Source organism: Typopeltis vanoorti, chromosome 1 (genome assembly GCF_054136105.1).
Source record: "Typopeltis vanoorti isolate ZY-2024b chromosome 1, IOZ_Tvanoo_1.0, whole genome shotgun sequence".
Lineage (NCBI taxonomy): Eukaryota > Metazoa > Arthropoda > Arachnida > Uropygi > Thelyphonidae > Typopeltis > Typopeltis vanoorti.
Genome location: NC_143549.1, coordinates 110,893,592 through 110,918,239, shown reverse-complemented (window position 1 = coordinate 110,918,239; position 24,648 = coordinate 110,893,592). Strand labels below are relative to the sequence as shown.

Genomic DNA, 24,648 nt, shown 5'->3' with positions numbered 1-24,648 from the left:
ACCTATATCTTGGTCTTCCTCTGGGTCGTTTTGCTCCCAACCTGGCAGAGAACACTTGTTTTGCTAATCTTTCTTCGCCCATTCTGTTTAAGTGACCATACCACCTGAGATTAGCTCTGCTAATGCATTCCTGGATGCTGACAATGTCAAGTTCTTTCCTAATATCCCCGTTTTTAATATGACATTGCCATTGATGTCATCTGTTTGTGCCCCTAATCTTTCTCAGGACTCTCATATCTGCAGTCTCTGGTCTTAGGTCACAGGGACGAATTCTCCATGCTTGCTGCGCAAGTTCGTTACTTGAGAAAAAAGTAATATTTATTTGTTAATAAATGCATGCATTTATAAGCATAGTCTTTTATTTTTGTAGACAGAAGATGACTTAAGCTTGTGCGGCAATAATTGAGCTTTGCATAGTGTAGCAAAGGCCAATGCTTGTTCATCTAATCAAAGCTACCTTGGCTTGCTCGGTTGTGGGAGCTTCCAGGTCCTCACTACATCAGTGTGATTTCATGTGTGCGCATAGCCATTACCGCTCCCTTCACGTCGTCTTAAACAGAAGCCATACGCAGTCAAAGTAGATCTAGCCAGTGAGCTTCAGCCAGCCTTTACAAGTGTGCATGTTGCTTGGGAAAATTAAGTTACAACCAACTTTTTATGACGATGTTATTAACCAGTTCATAAAGAAGAACCGTAGGGTAGAATTTGTATTCAACTAGCTAAATTGAAAAAAGATAGAATATCATTTGTAAAATAAATGTTGTATTTGTATGATTAAATGTACATAAATTTCTAAATATATAGTTTTAAATGGTCAGTAATTCATTATTCCACTAATCAGACTTCAATCACACCTCTCACTCCCTGAATGATAACAAGAGCAAGCGTGAATTTCAAGACCAGCATTGGCCCCTGTTTGGTCAAGAGTTTTACTTCTAACCCAGATCTCAGATCCATACGTTAAAGCTGGTTTGAACACTATCTTGTATACAGCTAATTTAGTTCTCACTGACTTTTCTCTTATTCCATATGAATTTATTCAATTGACTTCCTACCATAACAGCTTTGTTGATTCTGTTGTCTATTTCCATATTTAATTTACCACTTCATTAAAAATCGTGCCTAAGTAGCTGAAATGTTTTACTTGTTCCACAGGTACTCCATTCACAACGTAGATGATATTTTCAAAGCTTCTGCCTACTTTCATTATCTTTGTCTTGTTATTGCTGACCTTCATACCATATCTATTACAACAGCTATTCAATTTAGTCAGAGAATCTTGCAGACTTGTAGCGGATTTATTTAGAAGTATAACATCATCCGCATAAAGCAAAGAGCTGACATTAACATCTCCAATTTTGATATCAGGTTTAATACCACTTTCCTTCATAATATGATCCATATAGATAATGAATAATAGAGGGGATAATGTACATCCTTGTCTGACACCAGATTTAACACTAAACTATCTTCCTGTACTTCCTTCAATTCAAACTGCTGACTTACAACTCAAATAAAGACCAAGTATTGCTTGATATAATGCCCTTGACACCATATAACTGTAGCATATTGAATAGCTTCTCTCTTGGCATCTTGTCATATGCCTTTTCCAGATCTACAAAACTTAAATACAGATCTTTGTTATATTCCCATGATTTCTCAACTATTTGTTGTAAAGTGAAGATCTGATCCTGACAGCCTCTATTTGGCCTGAATCCAGCTTGTTCTTCACCAAGCTTTTCTTCCACAATTCTTCTCAATCTTTTCTCAAGTATGCTTACATAAATCTTACCAGGAACACTCAGTAGGGAAATACCTATGTAATTCTCATATTCAGCTTTATTTCCGTTTTTATATATGGGTACTATGAGAGCTCTACTCCAATCATCGGGAATTCGTCCCTCTGTCCAGGACTTCTCAACTATGCAGTGCAGCCACTGTAAGACTTTTATACTTCAGCATTTCTGGTCTAATATCATCCTTCAGCATTTCTGGTCTAATATCATCTATTCCTGCTGCCTTTCCATATGTCAAGCCTTTCATGGGTTTTTCTACTTCAAGTATGGATATGTATTCCTGTTGAGATTTTTACACTGTGGTAAACAGTGCACAAATCACTTACTATATTGCTTGTTTCATTTAGTAATTTTTCGAAGTAATTACTCCATACTTCAAGGATATCTTTTTCGCCAGTTTTCATGTCACCTTTATTATCTCCAATTCCTTTTACAACACTCTTACCTCCATTTCTGAGCTTCTTCAACAACCTCCAGAATATCTTGCCACCCTCTTGATATTTATTTTTTATGTTCTTACCAAAGTTTTCTCATGACCTTTGTTTAGCTAGCTTTACACAGTGTTTAGCTTTCTTACATTTGTTTGTGTATTCTCTAAGAGCACAAGCTGACTTATTTGTCAGGAACTTTTGATATGCTTTCTTCTTTTCCTTCGCTGCCTCTTTAACTTCCTGTGTCCACCATGCAGTTCTGATTTTTCTATCCTTGCAAACAACATCACCACATGCCTCTCTAGCTGAATCAATCAATGTTCTTCAAGGGTTGCCACTGAATCCCCAAGGTTTGGTTCCTGTTCTCAAACACTTTCATTTTTTCTTCAATAATCTTTGTGCATTTTAGTCTACAATTCATATTTGAGAGCTGCTCAAATTTTATTCGCTTTAAAACTTTCTTAAATGTTCTGCTTTTCAAAATGAAATTGAATTTTATCCTGTTCAAGACTAAATAGTGATCACTTCGAATTTCAAATCCTCTGCACACACTGGTTTCCTGCACCAGGGAGAAAACATCACTATAGACAATAACATAGTCAAAGAGACTTTTCTTATTCCTTGCCTCTTCTCTCTATATGAATTTGTGCACATTTTTATGTTGGAACATGGTGTTAACAATGAACAGTCCATGTCCTGAGAAGAAATCCAACAGGTATTTACCATTATTATTAGCTTTGTTCTTTTCTCCAAATTTTCCCAAAATATTTTTGTATGTGTGACAATCATTTCTTACCCTGCTATTTAGATCCCCAACAAGGACCAACTTTTCCTTTTTCATTGTGTCAGTTGCTTTCTCTAAAGTCTCAAAAATTTCCTCCACTTCTACCTCAGTGGAACCTTCTGTGGGATCATAGGCACAAAAAAGTCTCACTGTCCAGTTCCCCATTCTTATATTTGCCCATATCACTCTACTTGAGACTGACTGTCATTCAAGAAGATTAGCCTCATATTTAGCATTGAATACTATGGCTACACCTTTTCCTTGATTGTCATTGCCTGAATATAATATTTTGGAATTGTTGCTCAGAAAGATCTCACCAGTTTTTGGCATTTTTGTTTGTCACCCCAATTATATCGATCTGGTACTGATCCAATTCCTCAGCTAGGTCCATTTCTTTGACATTCTGGCATCTTATGTTGATAGTACCGATCTTTAATTCTGGTGATGTTGAGTTGGGGTGTGTTTTCAGATTTGTTCCGGTAGCTGACTTTTTGCTATTTGCCCTGTTCCCTGGTGAAAACAATGGGGACCTTGTTTAACGGGCGACGCCCCAGCCAGCATGAAATTCTGTCATGTTGTACCATCATTTTGTATTTTGGTTTAAGCCAATAAGAATACAATGTGGTCGGATAAATCCCAAATTGAAAGCCCATTCTCATTCGTTCAATATCTAGGTAGATACCTAACAGGGTGCACCATGAGAAGGTGAGGACTGGACATTAGGTCAGAAGCCCTGGTCGGTTCTCTGCATTCCTTTAAAGGCTCTGTGGAAGTCTCCTCTAAGTCAGAGTTTTTCAAACTTTTCCTACGAAGTAACACCTCACAAATCCTGAAATTTTCATGGAACACCTTGGTTATTTTGTAATGTATTAATTAATAATTGTTAATTTAGCTGATTTTTATTATTAATTAATAATTGATTCTTAATTATCATCATCATCATCAAATTCCTGATATGTACCCTCAAGGGGTGTACAGGATATGATAGTACTACATGAAAAATTTACATCATTACTAACTTCCTATCTATAATTTTCCTCCAAATCAGTTTGTTACTTGTCAAGACTCCAACATTATCAGATCTTATATTTCTATCGTCTAAGGCACTTTGTACCATATCAATCCACCTATATCTTGGTCTTCCTCTGGGTTGTTTTTCTGCCAATCTGGCAGAGAACTCTTGCTTTGCTAATCTTTCCTCGCCCATTCTGTTTAAGTGACCATATATCACCTGAGATTAGCTCTGCTAATGCATTCCTTGATGCTGGCAATGTCAAGTTCTTTCCTAATATCCTCATTTTTAATATGATATTGCCATTGATGTCATCTGTTCACACCTCTAATCTTTCTCAGGACTCTCATATCTGTGGTATCTAGTCTTTGGTCAAGTGCTTTACTTCTGACCCAGCTCTCAGATCCAGAAGTTAAAACTGGAAGAATTTGACCACTGTCTTGTATACAGCTAATTTAATGTTCTGACTAATTTTTCTCTTATTCCATATGAATTTATTCAATTAACTTCCTACCATACCAGCATTGTTGATTCTGTTGTCTATTTCCATATTTAATTTACCATCTTCACTAAAAAGCATGCCTAAGTAGCTGAAATGTTTTACTTGTTCCACAGGTTCTCCATTCACAACACAGTTGACATTTTCAATGATTCTACCTATTTTCATTGTCTTTGTCTTTTTATTGCTGACCTTCATACCATATTTATTACAACAGTTATTCAATTTAGTCAGGGAATCTTGCACACTCATAGCAGATTTATTGATAAGTATAACGTCATCCGCATAAAGCAAAGAGCTGCCATTAACATCTCCAATTTTGATATCATGTTTAATACCACTTTCCTTCATAATGTGATCCATATAGATAATGAATAACAGAGGGGATAACGTACATCCCTCACACCAGATTTAACATTAAACCATCTTCCTGTACTTCCTTCAATTCTAACTGCTGACTTGCAACTCAAATAAAGACTAAGTATTGCTTGATATAATGCCCCATTGACACCATATAACTGTAGCGAATTGAATAGCTTCTCTCTTGGCACTTTGTCATATGCCTTTTCCAGATCGACAAAACTTAAATACAAATCTTTGTTATATTCCCATGCTTTCTCAACTATTTGTCGTAAAGTGGAGATCTGATCCTCACAGCCTCTATTTGGCCTGAATCCAGTTTGTTCTTCACCAAGCTTTTCTTCCACAATTCTTCTCAACCATTTCTCAAGTATACTGGCATAAATCTTGCCAGGAATACTCAGTAGGGAAATACCTCTGTAATTCTAACATTCACTTTTATTTCCCTTTTTATATATGGGTACTATTAGAGCTCTACTCCAATCATCAGGAATTCGTCCCTCTGTCCAGGCCTTCTGAACTAGACTTTTATACCACCATACTTCAGCATTTCTGGTCGAATATCATCTACTCCTGCTGCCTTTCCACATTTCAAGACTTTGATGGCTTTTTCTACTTCAAGTATGGATATGTATTTCTGACTCTATGCCTGTTGAGTGTTTTTTACCACTGTGCTATCACTGCTTGTTTCATTTAGCAGTTTTTCAAAGTAATTATTCCATACTTCAAGGATATCTTTTTCTCCTGTTTTCATGTCACCTTTATCATCTCTAACTCCTTTTACAGCACTCTTTCCTCCATTTCTTAGCTTCTTCAACAATCTCCAGAATATCTTACCACCTTCTTGATATTTATTTTCTATGTTCTTGCCAAAGTCGTTCCATAACTTTTGTTTAGCTAGTTTTACACAGTGTTTAGCTTTCTTACATTTGTCTCTGTATTCTCTAAGAGCACAAGCTGATTTATTTGCGAGGAACTTTTGATATGCTTTCTTCTTTTCCTTCACTGCCTCTTTAACTTCCTGTGTCCACCATGGAGTTCTGATTTTTCTATCCTTGCAGACAACCTCACTAGATGCCTCTCTGGCTGAATCAATCAGGGTTTTCTTCAAGGCTTGCCACTAAATCTCCAAAATTTGGTTCCTGTTCTCAAACTCTTTCATTTTTTCTTCAATAATCTTTGTGTATTTTAGTCTATAGGTCACATCTGAGAGCTGCTCACTTTTATTCGCTAAAACTTTCTTACATGTTATTCTTTTCAATACGAAATTCGATTTAACCTGCTCAAGACTAAATAGTGATCACTTCCAATTTTAAATCCTCTGTACACTCTGGTCCTTTTTTTTTCAATGAGACTTTTCTTATTCCTCGCCTCTTCTCTCCATGTGAATTTGTGCACATTTTTATGTTGGAACATGGTGTTAGTAATAAGCAGTCCATGTCCTGAGCAGAAATCCAACATGTATTTGCCATTATTATTAGCTTTGCTCTTTTCTCCAAATTTTCCCAAAATATTTTTGTATGTCTGACAATCATTTCCTACTCTGCTATTCAGTGGTGAGTGGTGGAATCAGAGTTGTAGAGTGGATGTCCTCCCTTGATGAATCTTTGAACTCCCTGTAGGTGACAAATAATAATAATAATTGTGTCAGTTGCTTTCTCTAAAGCATCAAAAAATTCCTCCACTTCTAACTTAGTAGAACCTTCTGTGGGACCATAGGCACAAAGAAGTCTCATTATCCATTTCCCCATTCTGATATTTCCCACATCACTCTACTTGAGACTGCCTGCCATTCAAGAAGATTAGCCTCGTATTTTGTGTTGAATACTATGGCTACTCCTTTTCCTTGATTGTCATTGCCTGATTATAACATTTTCTATTTATTGCTCAGAAAGATCTCACCAGTTTTTGTCTTTTTTGATCATTGTTATAATCACCCCTATTATGTCGATCTGGTACTTATCTAATACTTCAACTAGCTCCATTTCTTTGCCATTCAGGCTTCTTATGTTGATAGTACCGATCTTTAACTCTGGTGATATTGAGTTGGGGTGTGTTTTCAGCACTTTAATTACAGATCATTTTAGATCATTAATTATTAATTAATAATTAATTAGACATCAATTAAACATAATCATTAAATTAATTTGTGCTGAATTTCATTGACATATCCCATTCTAATCACCAAAAATTTATAATATTATTTAAGTACTTACGAACTTGCAAAGAAAGTATTCAATATTACTAGATTTGAGAACCAGATACAGACTACTTTGATCTTCAATTTTAGTGGAAAAATTTTCTTTATACTTTCTTGCTGATTGGTCACTAACATTTGCAACACAGATGTTATTTATTTCAGTTTTGAGAACAGAGGATATGCCACCCATTGTTGTAATCGGCTTGCAGGCAATTTTTATGATCGGTCATAAACAGCAGTATTCTCTTTCCTGATTGTTGAAAGATTTCGATGTGTGAAAATTAATGATAATTCATGAATATTTCAATGTTTAAAAATATGCAGCTTGGTCACTGACATTTGCTACACAGATGTCATTTCCTTCAGTTTTGAGAACAGAGGATATGGCGCCCATTGTTATAATCCACTTGCAGGCAATTTTTATGACTGGTCATAAACGCATTCCCTTTCCCAAATCTTGAAAGGTTTCGACGTGTGAAAATTAACGATAATTCATGAATACTTCCATATTTAAAAATGCACAGCTTGGTCACTAACATTTACTACACAAATAGGCATTTTGGGTCTGAGATTTCGACATATTCATGAATATTATTCTCCTCAGAATATTTCCACTATAAAATATTTATTCATGAAAAATGCTTAGAAAACTAAAATGACAAAATCCAGGAGAATGTTTTGCGGAACACAGTTTGGGAAACCTTGCTCTCATTAAATTTTGTTTGTGTTTATAAATAATAACAATGCTTACAACATTATATATAAATGTAATACAACATGTTAAAGGTTACAGCTTATGTTTTGACATTGACTGAATAGTTAATAATTGGAATTGTTCGATTAACGCTTTAGATTACGAAACAAATGCACTGTGATCTAACACAGTATCGGCGAGTCTAATGCGGCTAGACTCACCGATATTCATTTGCACTTGTCATTACACTTAACAAACGAATCCGACACTGCTCATTGGGCAATTTTATTCTGTGAAAATAACATATAATTATTTATTTATTATAGATACAAGGCTGAATTATTACAAGTGTCACTGTTGAAAATATGAAAAGAATTATTAGCTATATGAAGAGCCAAAGGCTTCAATTCGGCGACATATGACTTGTTTAAGTTAAGGGATATTACATCCCATATCGTTTCTTAGCCGAATAAGAAACTCAAAGAGTTTCATGCCGAATATAGTGGAAACTATATAAAGTTCGGCGATTCCAAGTGTAAGCAAATACCTGGATACTGCAGCAACTGACCCTAAAGGTAGTGCAAGCTGAGGCAACTCATGTCTAAGGTGGAGCAAGCTCTGATCACTATTCTTGATATTCACCCATAATGTGAACTTAGCTCCTAGGAGCTGTATTTCTGTTCCACATTATGAGAGAAGGTCACTACCCAGACCGGTTTCAACCTTTATTGAGGTCTCATCAGTGAGTAGGTAGACCTATTCGGCTAAGAAATGATATGGGATGTAATATCCCTTAACTTAAACAAGTCATATGTCACCGAATTGAAGCCTTTGGCTCTTCATATATCTAATAATTTATTAGGACACCTCTCGGCAATACTCATAGAAGGGTTGTAAGTTCTGTTCGCTACAAACTTGATATTAACTAGGTCTACCTACTCACTGATGAGACCCTAATGAGGGTGGAAACCGGTGCGGGGCGGATCTGGCTTTGAGAGGCTCCACTTGGAGGTAGGTTTTTGCCTGTCTCTGAGTGGGGCCACTGCTGAGATTATGGCTCTGCTTGGTGGTGGGGTGAGCCTGCTACTGGGTAGAGCCAATGCTAAGAAGTTCTTCTCGGTGACGGGGTGAGCCTGTCATCGAGTGGAACAATGCTGAGTTGGGCGATCTTTCAGGATCGTCTTATTTTTAGAGCCTGCTTTACCTATACATAAGGTTGAAACCGGTCTGGGTAGTGACCTTCTCTCATAATGTAGAACAGAAATACAGCTCCTAGGAGCTAAGTTCACATTATGGGTAAATATCAAGAATAGTGATCAGAGCTTGCTCCACCTTAGACATGAGTTGCCTCATCTTGCACTACCTTTAGGGTCAGTTGCTGCAGTATCCAGATATTTGCTTACGCTTGGAATCGCCGAACTTTATATAGTTTCCACTATATTCAGCATGAAACTCTGAGTTTCTTATTCGGCTAAGAAACGATATGGGATGTAATATCCCTTGACTTAAGCAATGAAAAGAATTATATTTTCCGAATTACGGTTACATGAAAAACAGAAATAAAAAATAAAGGTCATCCGACTCCAGATACTATTATTAGTCAGGAAGGAATAAGTAAAAATAAAAAATACATCAGGTCTTTTAACAGTTAGTATCAAAAAATTAAATGGCTTTACGGTTGTGAAAAAATACCGCCAAAAAGCAAAATTTTGTATATGCAGCAGCCCACTTAAAATTTCACTGGCTGCCATTGATTCATATACAAACATAATAGCATATTTCTGGATCTATAAATAACAAACAAGTTTCATTGATACCACTTACTGGATGTGACATCTCCAAGCCTTCCTTGAGCATTTCTTTTTCTCCTTACCCATCCCAGAACCTTCTTGAAATCCAGCTGTTTTTCCTACTTCTCAGGCCACCCCATTCCTTTGTTGATACACACATTTCTCTTTCAGCATCGACCTTTCTTATGCTATGTTCACATGTCACCTCTAAGTCTCCCTATTCCCCCCTGTCTGTCTTGCACACTTATTCTCTCATTCTCTACACTCATGATACCCACTTCTTGATTCCTAAGTACCCCTTCAATTCCTCGTTTCTTATTCTTCTGCTTTTTCATATTGCTTCTTATTACTCAGAATCATTCTCACACTCATTACTTTCCCTTCTAACAGCAATCTGTACAAATGACTTATATCACAGCCATTCAAATGCAGTTGAATTTGTACTTCAAACTCATCCCTTTATCTATAATCTTAACAAATTGCACTCCTTTCTCATCACACATTTTCACTAATATATCATTCATAATCCTTGTTCTTCATGTCATCTCATCACTCTCATGATGAAATGAGGTGGATCAACACAATGACTACCTTTCCTATCACATTATCTTTTATTATTCTCAACAACCTACTGATTTGTTCCTATTACCAATACTTTTTGCTCACTTACTCCTTCAATTATTATATTCGGTTTGCTTCCCAGAAAATGAACTTCATACATCTTGTTCACCACAGATCTAATAATCAAATTCCCATACAACACCATTTGCGAGTCTTTCATTACCTCTTTCTTTCCAACATCAGTCATTCGCATCTTCACTCTTCCATATATTATTATTATTATCTGAGACCTCCAGGGAGTCAAGGACTCATCGAGGGAGGCTATAAATCACCCCAAACCAGCTATCACACCTTCCCTTAAATTCATTCACACTAGATGCACTCACTATCCCTAAGGACAAATAAATTATTCCACTCACTCACTGCTCTCTGGCAGAAAAACCTAGCTCATATCCTTTCTTGCCTGTGAACAACCTTAACTTCCATGGATGCCCCCATGTTCTCTCCCCACCTTCCATATAACAAAAAATTTTATCAGCTGATATTCTATAACACCCATTCAAAAGTTTATAGACCTCTATCATATCATTTCTCTTTCTCCTGTTAACCAGTCTACAATCCACATACTTGCAATCTGTCCTCATAATAAAAATCCCATAACCCAGATAACTTTGTAACTCTCTTTTGCACCCTTTCCACAGCTTCTTTATCTCCCAGGAAATCAAATCTATGCACAATAATCCAGGTGTAGTCTTATCAAAGTCTTATAAAGATGCAAAATGACTTCCTTATCCTTACATGTCAAGGTTCGCTTCAACATAGCAATTATCCTCTGAGTTGTATTTGCAACTTTTGCTATGTGACCTTTGAACTTTAAATTCCTATCCACCAATATACTACGATCCCTTGCGTCTTCAATTTCTTGTAGCATGACCCTGCTAATATAATATGCCTCTGGAACTGTAATCATGCCAAAGTGCATAACTTTACACTTACTAACATTCAACTGACAGCCATTTTCATTTGCCCAAATTTCCAGTCTATTCAAATCATTTTGTAATTGCTGAATATCAGTAGCATCTCTGATTGCCCTGCCTATCTTTGCATCATCGGCATCATCATTTCCACATCTGATGTCAGATCCTGCCTGATGTCATTAATGTATAGATTGAACAATAATGGCCCAAGGACTGAACCCTGAGGTACACTTCCTCTCACCTTAAATCTGGCAGATTCACACACCCACTGTATACCACTTTTTGATATATGCCAACCATCCCCTCATCCAAGTCAAGAGTTTATCTAATCCCATATTCACCAATTTATGCAAAAGCCTTTCATGTGATATCCTATCAAATGCCTTAGAAAAATCCAACATTATCATAATGTATGCATTCCTTTTATCCACTCAGCCATAACATTGTTATAAAATATGAGCAAATTGCTAAAACATGACCTTCCTTTAGTAAATCCATGCACTCTGTTCCTTACAGATTATAGCATATTTGTCTATCCATTTCTGTATGCACTTTGCAACCATATGCCTGGGGAAGGAATGTCCTAGGTTCGATTCCCGTCAATGACATGAGGAGCTTAAGGATCTTCCTCAGCGATAGCCAAGTTAGCAGATCTTGGGCGTGGACAACAGGTTTTTTTTCTGGTTTATCTGGGGTTTTTTATCCTGCAAACAGGCAAACCGGCCCTGAGAACACACACAGATTACAGTCAGGAATACTGACCGAGCCATAGGCCTGATTCGTCAGCTATGCCAGTCACAAGCCCGGATAAAATGTGGGGGGAATTGAGAGGGTGCCATACCTTCCCGTAAAAAGGGACTCAAGACCATTGTATCATCATATGAACTTGCATACAGTAGACACTAACTACTGTATGCGAGTTCTTACCAACTTCTCTAAAATCTTCACAACCACACCAGAGATACTGATAGGTCTAACTACTGCAAAAATGGTGCAAAAACTGATGTGTCTAACTACTGAGGTAGTTAGACACATCAGTTTTTGTACCACCCTTGTAAAATGGAACTATCATAAATTCCTTCCATTCCTGTGGAATCATTCCTGAGCTGAGATTCAAGTCATACTTTTAATGTGAAAAGCGTAGCAATTCGGCTGAACATTCCTTTAGCAAGTGGGCTGAAATTTCATCTGTCCCTATAGACATATTCTTATCCAGGTTATGTAACAGCTCTTCAGCCTCATTTTCACGAACCTCTAACTCTTCATCCAATGTAGCAGTAGAACTGTGCACCATGTTATATACATGGTGCACAGTTGATATGGTTGATATATCTTAGCAAAGCGAGCACTCATTAACTGAACAATCTCATTAGCTTCCAACACTCGAGTACCATCTGCATTCAATAAAGCTATTCTTCCACATACATTCTTTCTTTTGCTTGCGGCATAACGATAAAATTCTTTTGGACTGCCTTGCTTAATAAGGTTGCACATCCATTTCAATTTCAACCTATTTATAATTAGATATGCAATCTATTTGGTCTTGTTCTAGAATTTTCTCTTTTCCCTCCCCAAACATACTTAAAAGGTGCGAACCCAAAGCATATTTTTCCACTCCTTTGCCACATACATCACCATGTTCAAAGACATCCATATCTTTATCACATGTGCACACCATAGCTGAACTTTCACATACATTTTCCCCCCATTCCTTCCTTGATGATCTAGTTTCCCTGACTGTCTGCATTAGGTCTCATACTAAGAAGTAATTTCTCCAGGTTTCTGATGCCAAATGAATTCAAGTGTAGGCGATCCTTCTTACACAAGTCTTTTCTGCCATCAAACGCACCCCCACACACACACATCTAAAAACTTGCATCCATTTCTTCTACACAGTGTGCGGAATCATTTGCTATCCTCACCCTCCTTAACTCGGTACTATCATATCTACATAGCAAACCTACACTTTTTACCCTCTCACATTTCTTTCTTGTTTCTTCCAACAGACCTTTCATATTTTCAATTTTAGCTCTCAGGAAACTAGAAGTGGTGACTCCCTCAGCAAGCGCAAATTTTAAAATTCAGTCATACCATATCACCTTTTTTTTTCTTAGATTTTAACTGACTTACCTTGTTGTTATTAATATTTTGATTACCAAGTTCAGTACTTTCCTGCCTGTTCTTGTTCTGATCCTTTTTTTATCCTAAGTTTAGTCAAATGTTTTTTCCACCTTTTCCAATTCTCTGATTGATTTTCTAATAATTTCTTTTAATTGAGATATATCTAATGTCAACTTATCCTTAGATAAATTATCATCATCACTGCAGCAGTACTTTTGTTCATCAGCACAAATATTCTCCTCAGTAGCAACAACTTGAACGTTCATCAGCACAAACATTCTCCTCAGTAGCAACAACTTGAACGTTCATCAGCACAAACATTCTCCTCAGTAGCAACAACTTGAGCTTTAGACACTGCCTTGTTACGATGGGTTTTCAGTGACATTTTTAAAAGTAGTAAGAACTAATAATATTTCTGCAATTATGTTATAAAATGCTGTAGTACAATAATTACACTAAATGACTACAATAACATACTAAAAATACACAATTAAATCTAAGAAAACACTTAATAAATCAACAAAAATCACAAATCTTTCAGGCACTCTCTAAAAGCACATCTTTTCACCTGATAGCCTCGACACCAATCTACGTATATCTACAATTCTCTTCATTTCACTCCGCATCCACTTCATCTCTTGTCTCATCTTTGCTAAGTCAGCTTTCAAATCTCACATCATTTTTTTGCTATTATTCAATCTCGCTATTTTATTATCGGTCACACAAGCTTGTTTACCATCATCTCTGTTCACCAACTTAAATATAATTCCACTCTGTTTTTCAACATCATCATCATCACTCTCTTTATCGCCAATTGGACTCTTTTGTTCACTAAGGGAAAAAAGGGAATGCTAGCATGATGGAAGACTACTGTTGGATTCTTCAAGGTGAGACATGAGATGGTGCTTATCTCACCTTAAAGAATCCAACAGTAGTCTCCCATCATGCTAGCATTCCCTTTTTCCCTAGCAAAGAAAAGAGTGCAACTGACGATAAAGTGAAACTTGTCATAACAAAGTACCTACGAGCACTTTTAAATCTGTGTGCATTTTAAACACTTTTTTTTTGTTACTTATTGTAAATAGAGTAAAACATGTATCAAAAATTGATCATAATAGCATGTTATTTGTAACTTTGCCAATTATCTGAACATCAAACTCCTAACTTTGAAACAGTCCAAAAACTGATTATTATTATGCTTGTTAACTGCAGTTTTATAAATTATTCAAACAATGGAACATAAATAGTTCAACCTGATCTGCACTGGGCTAAACCCATTTATTCTAATAAATGCATGGGTCAAATAAATGTTTGCATAAATCTTACCTGAAATAACTGGTAATGAAATTCCTTTGCAATTCCTCTTCATTTCTCATATTTACAGACATCACTAGCCTGATCGTTGACTCCCCTTGGAAGGCAATGATCAGGGCAGATATTCCAGTTAGCACTCCATGTGCCACTCAGTTATCTACCTTTGATCCTCAAGTAAAACCCACTTTTTTTCTCATTAAGCTATATTTATTCAAATATAATAATACTCACTATCATTTAATTTAAATTACCTGAGTACTTGTAACTTACCTTAATAATGTCTGTGAAAAATATTTTAATGTATTAGCTACATCCACTCCAGATGGTAGTGGCACAATACCATGTTGGATCCTGTTGTGATAATCCTGCAAGTTATGGATTTTGGCTGTGACTATTTTTAAAAGATATAAAAAAATAATAATATAAACTTCAGTTTCACTAAATTTAACAATTTTTTAAACATTAAAAATAAAATTAGTGCATTCCTGATTTAGATAAAATTTAATGGAATAAAACTATTGAGATATTTTCCTGATCATATTACCAATTACAAAAGGATTTTTCAGTGATATTATACGCTAATTTATTTCAAAGTTCCAAGATCCCCCCCCCCCATGACTAGGTGATATGAAATATCACCTAGTCATGGGGGGTGGGGGGGGGAATCTTGAAATATCACTTAGTCATAAGTGATATTTCATGGCAAATATATGACTAAGTGATATTTCATGGCAAATAACTGTTTCAAGTTATTTTAATGGATTTTATTTTAAATTTATTTTAATCCATGAAATAACTAAATCTGAAAGTTTGTATCACTTGTATAAAATTACCAACTAAAATATATTTTTATTGCTAATTGTAGATATCTCAATATTTGCCTTATGGGTCACAGAAACAGCTACTTATCCACTAGGCATTGCTGGTTTTTGGTATTATTATTATTATTATTAACATCTGGCCTCCATGGAGTTAAAGACTTTTAAAGTTTTCGACAGAATATAACGTGAAAGATTGTTGCATAAATTGGAGAAGATAGGTTGGAATTATAAAATATTAGCATGGATAAGAGGATGGCTGACTGACAGATATCAAAAAGTGATATACAGGAGATGCGAGTCTGCAAGATTTAAGGTAACCAATGGTGTACCACAAGGATCAGCACTTGGTCCACTGTTATTCAATCTCTACATTAATGATATTGGGAGGGATTTTGACAGGCAACATACAGCTATTTGCTGATGATGCAAAGATAGGTAGGGAAATCAAGAATGTTGCTGATATGCAACATTCTTGTTTACCTGGGAAAATGGAAGTCAACTCAATGTCAGTAAATGCAAAGTCATGCACTTTGGTGTGATTAGGTATCAAATGTTGCATTATATTGGTGGGATTATGCTAGAAGAAACTGATCAGGCCAGAGATCTTGTTAGTAAATAGCAATTTGAAGTTCTGGGGGCATGTAACAAAGACTGCAAATACAACTCAAAAGACAATTGCAATGCTGAAACGAACTTTCACATGCAAAGATGAGGATGTCATTTTGCCTTTTTACAAGGTCTTAATAAGATCACTTGGACTATTGCTTGCAGGTCTGGTCTCCTGGTTTCCATTGTAATTCTGATACAGTGAGTGCAAAGGAGAGTTAAAAATGATATCAGGATTGGAGAATACTGATTATGAAGATAGATTATGTAGACTGCAGACATTAGCAAACAGGAGAAAGAGGGGTGATATGATGATTGAAATGTACAAACTTCTGAAAGGGTCAAACAGGATTTCAGTTGATGGAATTTTTCCTTTTATGAAGGGTGGGTAAAGGACAAGAGGGCATCCCTTGGAAGCTGAGAATGAATTCCACTAAGAAGGGGATGAGGGTTAAATTTATATCTCATAGGATGGTGCATGATTGGAATGGACTGCCATTGGATGCTGTGTGTACAAGCAGTGTGAATGAATTAAAGAATAAGTATGATATCTAGTGCGTGTAGTTATGTGACCTAATAGTAATAATAGAATTGTCTTAAACCCATTCACAATTTAACATGCACTGCACTTTCACAGGTTATACTCTCTCTCTCTCTCATGCAAAAAGATCATCAAATCTTATCTTAAACCAATTCACAGTTTCTGCAATCACTACACTTTTAGGCAATGCATTCCATTCAGCACTCACTCCATGCAAAGAACCTGCTTCTCACACCTTCCTGATAGACTCTTCTAGGATTGGCCTCTGGTACTTCCCTTGCCTCCCTCTACTCTATGAAATATCTCTCCACATTAATCTGGTAACAACCCCTCACCAACTTGTGTCTCCATCATATCACCTCTCGTCTATTCACAAGGTTCTGTAAATTGCATGACCTAAATCTCTCTCTCTTCATATCCAACATTCCATAGATCTGACACTGACTTAATAATCCTTTTCTGAATCCTCTGTAATACATGGGAACCATAACCTCTTTACTTCTGCATGTAAATATCGTCCCCATTATTGGTTATTTGATAGGTATCACCAAGTTGCATATGGGGAAACAATATCAGATAAGAGGAAAATCACTAGTGATGTGCCTCAGGAATCTGTTTTAGGGCCATTCCTGTTTAACCTGTATATTAAAGTTATCAGGAAAGACTTGAATGGGGATATTCGGTTGTTGGCAGATGATGCAAAGTTGGGATGAACTATGAAGAGCACAGCAGATGTTGTGAACTTACAAGAAGACTTGAACAGGCTGAGTGAATTGGCATTGTAGTGGAGATACCAGTTCAATGTTGTGAAATGTAAGATTTTAAAATTTGGAAAAGAAGATGCGATGTAGGATTTATTTTTGGTGGGAGTGTGGAAGGAAATAAGAGATCTTGGGCTGATGGTGGATAAGGATCTAAAATTTAGAGGACACATTGCCAAAATTGTTAGGACATAAATTTGGCAATGATGCAGAAGACACTAACTTGTAAAAGTAAGGATTCTGGCTCAATTGTATAAGGCCTTGATTAGGCCACATATGGACTACTGTGCACAGAACTGGTCACTGGGTTTTCAAAAAAGATAAAGAGATGTTGGAAAGGGTCCAGAGGTGATTGACTAAGGTAGTTTCCAATCTCTGGAATGCTGAATATGAGGAAAGGTTGAGCAGATGCATTTTGCAGAGTCTAGTAGATGGCAAGAAGATGCATGATAAGAGTGACAGACAAGTTGGTAAGAAGTTGTTATAGAATTAATGCTGAAGAGATTTTTCATAAAGTGGTGAAAGATGGGGGTAGAACAAGTTGTCATCCCTGGTGTGAGAAAAGGAGTGAAAGCAGGTTTTTTGCATGGAGAGCTACAAATGATTGGAGTGGCTTGCCTGCAGAGAATTTGAGTGTATTTAAAGCACAGTATGAGAGTTATACGTATGACAAAGGGACCTCCCATGATGAGTCTTTGACTACAGGTGGTCTCAGGATAATAATAATCTTTCCTCCTCTCCCATTCTATTTAAGTGGCCATACCATCTTAGATTATCCCTGCTCACACATTCTTGAATACAATGTGAAGATCCTTCCTAATGTATTCTTTAATATGATTCTGCCATTGATGTCATCTGTTGAGGCTCTGTTTTTCTAAGCACTGTCATTTCTCTGGTCTCTAATCTTTGAACAAGTGCTTTATTTCTAACCCAACTCTCTGATTCATAACTTAAAACTAGTTTGAACACTGTCTTGTATACAGTAAGTTTAGTGTTTTGGCTAATTTCTCTCTCTGACTCCATGGAGTGCCCATATAAATAATAATCTTCACTAAAAACTGTGCCTAAATAGCAGAAATGTTTTACTTGTCCTATAGGATCTCCATTCAGAATGTAGCTAAGTTTTCCATGTTCCTGCTTATTTACATAGTTTTGGTCTTTTTTATTGCAAATTTGTTACAGCTGTTATTCAATTTAGTTAGACAATCTTGAAGACCAGCACTGGATGTGTTTAAGAGTACAACATCATCTGCAAAAAAGCATACAGCTAAGATTGATATCTTCAATTCTAATATCAGGTTTAAAATGCCACTTTCTTTCACAATGTGATTCTTACAGGTGATGAATAAGAGTGGAGAAAATGTGTATCATTGTCTTACACCTCATTTTACATCAAACCATCTTCCTGTATTCCCTTCAATTCTAACTGCTGAATTGCAACTTAAATATAGACCATGTATTGCCCTATATAACTGCAGTATTTTGAAGATTTTTGCCTGGGCAGCTTATTTTATGCCTTTTCCAGAACTACAAAACAGATCCTTGTCATACTCCCATAATTTCTCAACTATTTTGCTGTAAAGTGAAAATTTGATCCTGACAACCTCTATTTGGCCTGAATCCAGCTTGTTATTCCCCTTATTTCTCTTCCATAATTTTTCTCACCCTCTTTTTAATCATGTTTGCATAAATCTTATCTGGAACACATTGTAGAGAAATTCTTTTGTAATGCTCACATTCAGCTTTATTCTCTTTTTTTTTTTTTATAGATGGTTAGGTACTATGAGGCTCTACTCCAATTATCTGGAATTCAACCTTTTGACTAGGCCCTCTGAATTATGCAGTCTCACCTCAAATCTGAGAGCAACAGTATTCTAAGGTTAGTGAAAAGAATGTCAATATTTCGGAAGCTGAAGATTCTACAAAAAGCAATGTGATTATACCAGGAAACGATGAGAAATTCATATGGAGAAAACATATGAGGGTGTGCTAAAAAGTAGTTAACCATGAAGAAACTGAGGTAGAACTATGTAACTTGCACATTATTCTACATATTTCCCCATTAAGTGTTATACACTTGTTACAACACAGCTGCATCATTTGCAATCCTCTGAGAAAAAAGTCCTTTCCCTTCTTACACAAACCTTCCTCAGCTGCAGATACGACTTCATCATCTGTGGTAAATTTGTTCCCTTCAAGTGTTTCATTAAATTTGGGAATAGGAAATAGTCAGATGTGGCTAAGGTCTGGTGAATAGGGCAGGTGAGGCAGACGATGAAACACCAAATTGCAAGTTGTATATTGTCTGTTGGGGTTCACGAGCAGTGTGAGCAGGTGCATTGTCCTGCAAAAGCAACACACCTTTGCTTGGTTTCCCATGGCATTTTTCCTTCAGCACCTCCTTCAATTCCTTCAGAGCTTTTGAATAAACTGCTGCTGTAACAGTATCACCTTTTTTGAAATACTTCGTAAGGATTATCCCATCCATATCCCAAAAGACAATGGAAGAACCTTCCCTGCACTCTTGGGTATGGAACTTCTTTGGCTGTGGCGAACCTTTGTGACTCCATTCCACTGTCTGTTGTTTGGTCTCTGGGTCATAGTAATGATGAAGTGATGTTTTATCAACAGTCATAATACAAGTCAAAAAATTTGCACCTGATTTCACAAAATGATCCAAAATCCCTTGAGATGACAGTACATGTTCTCAATTTTGGTTGGCATTCAAACATTTGGGGACCCACTTAGCTGAGAGCTTCTGCATGTTCAGATGTTGGTGGATAATGACCCCAACTTGTTCCTTGGATATCCCCAGTCTTGGTGAAAATTCATCTCCCACAACGATAATCACAGACAGACATCCATGCAGGATTCGAACCACAGCCTGATGATTGGAGAGCTAGTGTGCCAACCCAACTACTCAGCCAACCAAGATGGCAAGTTGGTAAGGGGATTGTTACCAGGTTAATGTGAAAGAAAATTTTCATAGAATGAGAGGGGGGGGGGGATCCAACTGAGAACAAGAGACCATCTCTGGAAACTATTATAAAGAGAATGTGAGCAAGGGAGTAAGGAGAAGGTTCTTTGCATGGAGAGCAGTTGTGAGTGAAGTGCATTGCCTGACAGTGTAGTGAATGCAGACCACACTGAATGAGTTTAAAATAGTTTGATGAGCTTTGTGTGTAACAGTGTGTACCTCCCATGACAAGTGTTTTGACTTCATTGTGGTCTGGTGTTAATAATAATATAAGAATGACTTCTTGGTTTTCTTTCTGCATCAGAAGTCTTATAAAAGCTATAATCATAAATCATAGTGTCACTAAACAAAAACATGCAGATATAATTTTTACTGGGTAAAAAAATCAATTGATACTTCATATCACAATTTTACAAATTTTAAAAGTTCAAAACCGTAAAACTTTTCAAGCCTTGTTCGAATTCATCAAATAAGATCATTTTTATCTGATACTTTTGCTAGGCATCAACACTACTGGGACAGATCAAAACTCATTTTACATGAAAGCTATATAAAAGTTATTAATTATATGAAGAGCCAAAGGCTTCAATTCGGTGACATGAACTTATTTAAGTTAAGGGATATTACATCCCATATTGTTTCATAGCTGAATAAGAAACTCAAAGAGTTTCATGCCGAATATAGAAACTATATAAAGTTCGGCAAGTCCAAGCGTAAGCAAATACCTGGATAGTGCAACATCTGACCCATTTGGTAGTACTACACTGAGGCAACTCATAGTAAGGGTGGAGCAAGCTCCAATCACTATTCTTGGTATTTACCCATAATGTGAAACCTAGCTCCTAGGAGCTGTATTACATTATGTTCTGTTTGCTACAAACCTGGTATTACTAGGTCTACCTACTCACTGATGAGACCTCAATAAAGGTTGAAACCGGTCTGGGTAGTGACCTTCTCTCATAATGTAGAACAGTAATACAGCTCCTAGGAGCTAGGTTTCACATTATGGGTGAATATCAAGAATAGTGATCAGAGCTTGCTCCACCTTAGACATGAGTTTCCTCAGCTTGCACTACCTTTAGGGTCAGTTGCTGCAGTATCCAGGTATTTGCTTACACTTGGAATCGCCGAACTTTATATAGTTTCCACTATATTCGGCATGAAACTCTTTGAGTTTCTTATTCGGCCATGAAACAATATGGGATGCAATATAAAAGGTTTGCAGTTAGCATCTCATAAGTACTGATGAAACTGTAAAGATGGAACTACTCAGCAAAGTAAATATGTAATGTGTGTTCAAGCAACATCCTACTTACACATGCATTGCAGTATATGGTTTGATGTGAATGTGTTAAAATATTTTGTAAACCATTTATAAGGAGCCTCCATATTGGAAGTTTTATTTCTTTTTTTTTTTTTTTTTTTTAATAGCCTCCATAGTTCCATCAGTTTTGACAAAGTCCTCTGATTATAAAGATCTAGGTTCAGTTTCATCTAGGAGCAGGAACCTTAACAGAGCATTTCAAATGAAGGCATGTTAGCCAGTATCATACAGACATGGAAGAGGGAGTTCCCCCCCCTTCCTGGAAACTTGGGATTTTTATCCCATAAGAAGGAAAAGCAGCCAGGCAAAATCATTTACAAGATCATAACATATTTACACACAATATATATATATATTTTTTACCTTGGGTATAATAAAGTATTTTACCTTGGGTATATTATTCTACCATGAGTTACCTTGGTCTTGCACTACCTGCAGGGTCAGCTAGACTTGCATTACGTGCAGGCGCAAACTTGACTTATTTGTCTGTTTGCCTACTTGGGAAATGGAGTAAAACCAGGTTTAAAATAGCTTGGTATCTTTAACACACACACACACACACACACACACACACACACACACACACACACACACATTGGTGTCGCACTGATTAGATCGTCGGCTTGTTGAGAGCTCCTGAAAAGATTAGTAGTATTTTGTGTTAACATTAGATATTTTACTAGAATTTTAAGTAGTATTGTTTGCTTTTGTTTCTTGGTGTGTCTGTGCAATTTTTGCATGTTTTCTGTTATTTTAATTATTATTTTTAAGAAAAGATAGCGTACACATGGCACCGATAAAGAAAAAAATGGCGGCCAGGTCGCCATGTTTGTTTAAGAGTTTCGATGTAAACGAATTTATGCAATGTGCTGTCTGTGAGATGTATGCCTTGCGAAGAGCGGTGGGAGTCTGGTTAGAAAGTGATAGTGGAGTTAATATGTGTAGAAAGTGTAAATGAGAATGAGGACTTAAAGCGTGTTTCGTGTGTCGATAGTGATATCGTTAACGATAGTCAGCATGTAGAAAATGGCGGTGTGCTAGAGAATTGCGTGGTAGTGCCAGATAGGTGTGAGAGCGTCGCTGAAAGTGTAAATGAAGGTAGAAACACAGAAAGAATGGATGATTTGATCGATAATGAAAATGGTGAGATAAATGCGAGTAGCGAAATTGCCCTTTTGAATGGTGCGATAATCGTGGCAGGAATGAATGATTTGAAAGAGGACAAAATGGAAATGATAGAGGATGTGAGGGAGTTGTTTGAGGTGGCAAAAGAGAAGAGTGAGATAGTTAGGATGGTGAGTATCTTACCGCGGTATGACAGTGAAGTGTTTAGAAGGAGGGCCATAATTGCCAATGACTTTATGCGTGGGTTATGCATGGAGAGTGGTGTGGAATTTGTGGATGTGTGGAATGAGTTCGATGGGCGAAAGGACTTATATAAGATGGATGGGTTACATTTAAATGGAATTGGTGTATGGAGACTTGAAAGAGTGTTGATGAATGATGTGGAAGTGGATGTACAGACTCAGGGAAACTAGATTTATTAAGAGGGGGGGTAGATATGCAGACTTTAGGGGGGCAGTTAAGTGTATGAATGAGTATATTATGCCTGAGCGAGTACGACGGACAACAAATCAGAATGGGATAGTTAGTATAAGGCATCAAAGTAGGGATGGGATAAATGGGCTTCTCCCTCAAAAGCCCATTTGTCCCATCATGTACACTAATGCCAAGAGTATTAGGAACAAGAAGGAAAAGTTTTTGGCCATGGTTGGCACTTCAAGGCCACAGGTTGTCGGTATTAGTGAAACATGGCTGACAGAAGATGATAAAGCTAGTGGGATTGAATGCGACGGGTATAGCGTGTTCAGGAGTGACAGGGTGAATAAAAAGGGGGAGGAGTGTTATTGATGATAGCTGATGAGCTTCAGCCAAGGAGTATAGAAGTTGAACTGCAGGATGGGGAAAAAAGCACATTTGAGGCTGTTTGGTGTGAGATAGAATCTAGCACAACAAAATATACAATTGGGTGCTGCTATAGACCGGGTGATGGAGTGGATGGTGGGGATAGTATGCATAAGCAAATAGAAGAAATGAGTGGAAGGAGGGTAATTATTATGGGTGATTTCAATTATGGTAACATTGACTGGAAAGAGGAGCGGGCACATGGGAGGAAGGAATTGGATTTTATGCGGTTATTAAGGGACAACTATTTACGGCAACATGTATTGAAAAATACCAGGGGGCAGAGAGTGCTGGACCTAGTAATTGCAACTGAGAATGTGGCTGTAACGAACATGACCATGTTGCCACCAATTGGTGAGAGTGACCAAAAGGTCATGACTGGGAGGTGGTTAAAGGAGTTGAATTTACAATTAAGACAGGGTACGTGGAATTACCGGGCTGGTAAGTATGACAAGCTTAGGTGTGTGCTTGGCTCAATACCTTGGCATGTAAAACTGCAAGGGCTGGATGTTGATAGTGCATGGGAGTTAAGAACTGCTTGCAGGAGGCAATGGTTGACTGTATACCAAGAGTCCGAATAATAAATCAAGTAGGGGTTAAATGGATGAATAACACTATTAAGCTTGAGCTGCAAAAAAAGAAACAATTGTGGAGGGAATTTAAGGAGAAGGGTGACCATCAGGCGCAGGAACAGTATAAAGCTCAGGCCAGGATGGTAACAAGGGTGGTAAGAAAAGCAAAAGCAGATTACGAAAGGAAATTGGCCACGCAGGCTAAAGAGAATCCCAAACAGTTTTTTCAATATGTTGCAAGTAAAAGGAAAAATGCTCATGGTAGAATGATCTTAAAAAATGCTGAGGGTAGGGAGGTAACCGAATCAGTCGATATTGTGGAATTACTGAGCGAGCACTTTGCAAGAGTATATCATCCATGTGGTGACTTTGCAGGAATGGATGAACCAACAGCTTATACTGGAATTGTGATGAATGAAGTAGAGGTAACTAGTCTATTACAGAACCTCAATGTCAATACATTTGTGGGATTGGATGGTATACCAGCTCATGTCGTACGTGAAGCGGCCAAAGAATTGTCAGTGCCCTTGACCATTTTGTTT

General features: G+C 37.0%; 1 protein-coding gene across 1 annotated transcript in view; it reads right to left on the bottom strand.

Annotated features, from left to right (window-relative positions):
• unc79 (UNC-79 domain-containing protein) overlaps nucleotides 1-24,648 on the bottom strand; it is a 1,277,183-nt gene that overhangs the window by 1,130,260 nt on the left and 122,275 nt on the right. Inside the window, exon 3 of the mRNA XM_090395893.1 lies at nucleotides 14,810-14,930. Within this exon, the coding sequence (XP_090252019.1) occupies nucleotides 14,810-14,930 (121 nt within the window). The remainder of the gene's footprint in view (nucleotides 1-14,809; nucleotides 14,931-24,648) is intronic.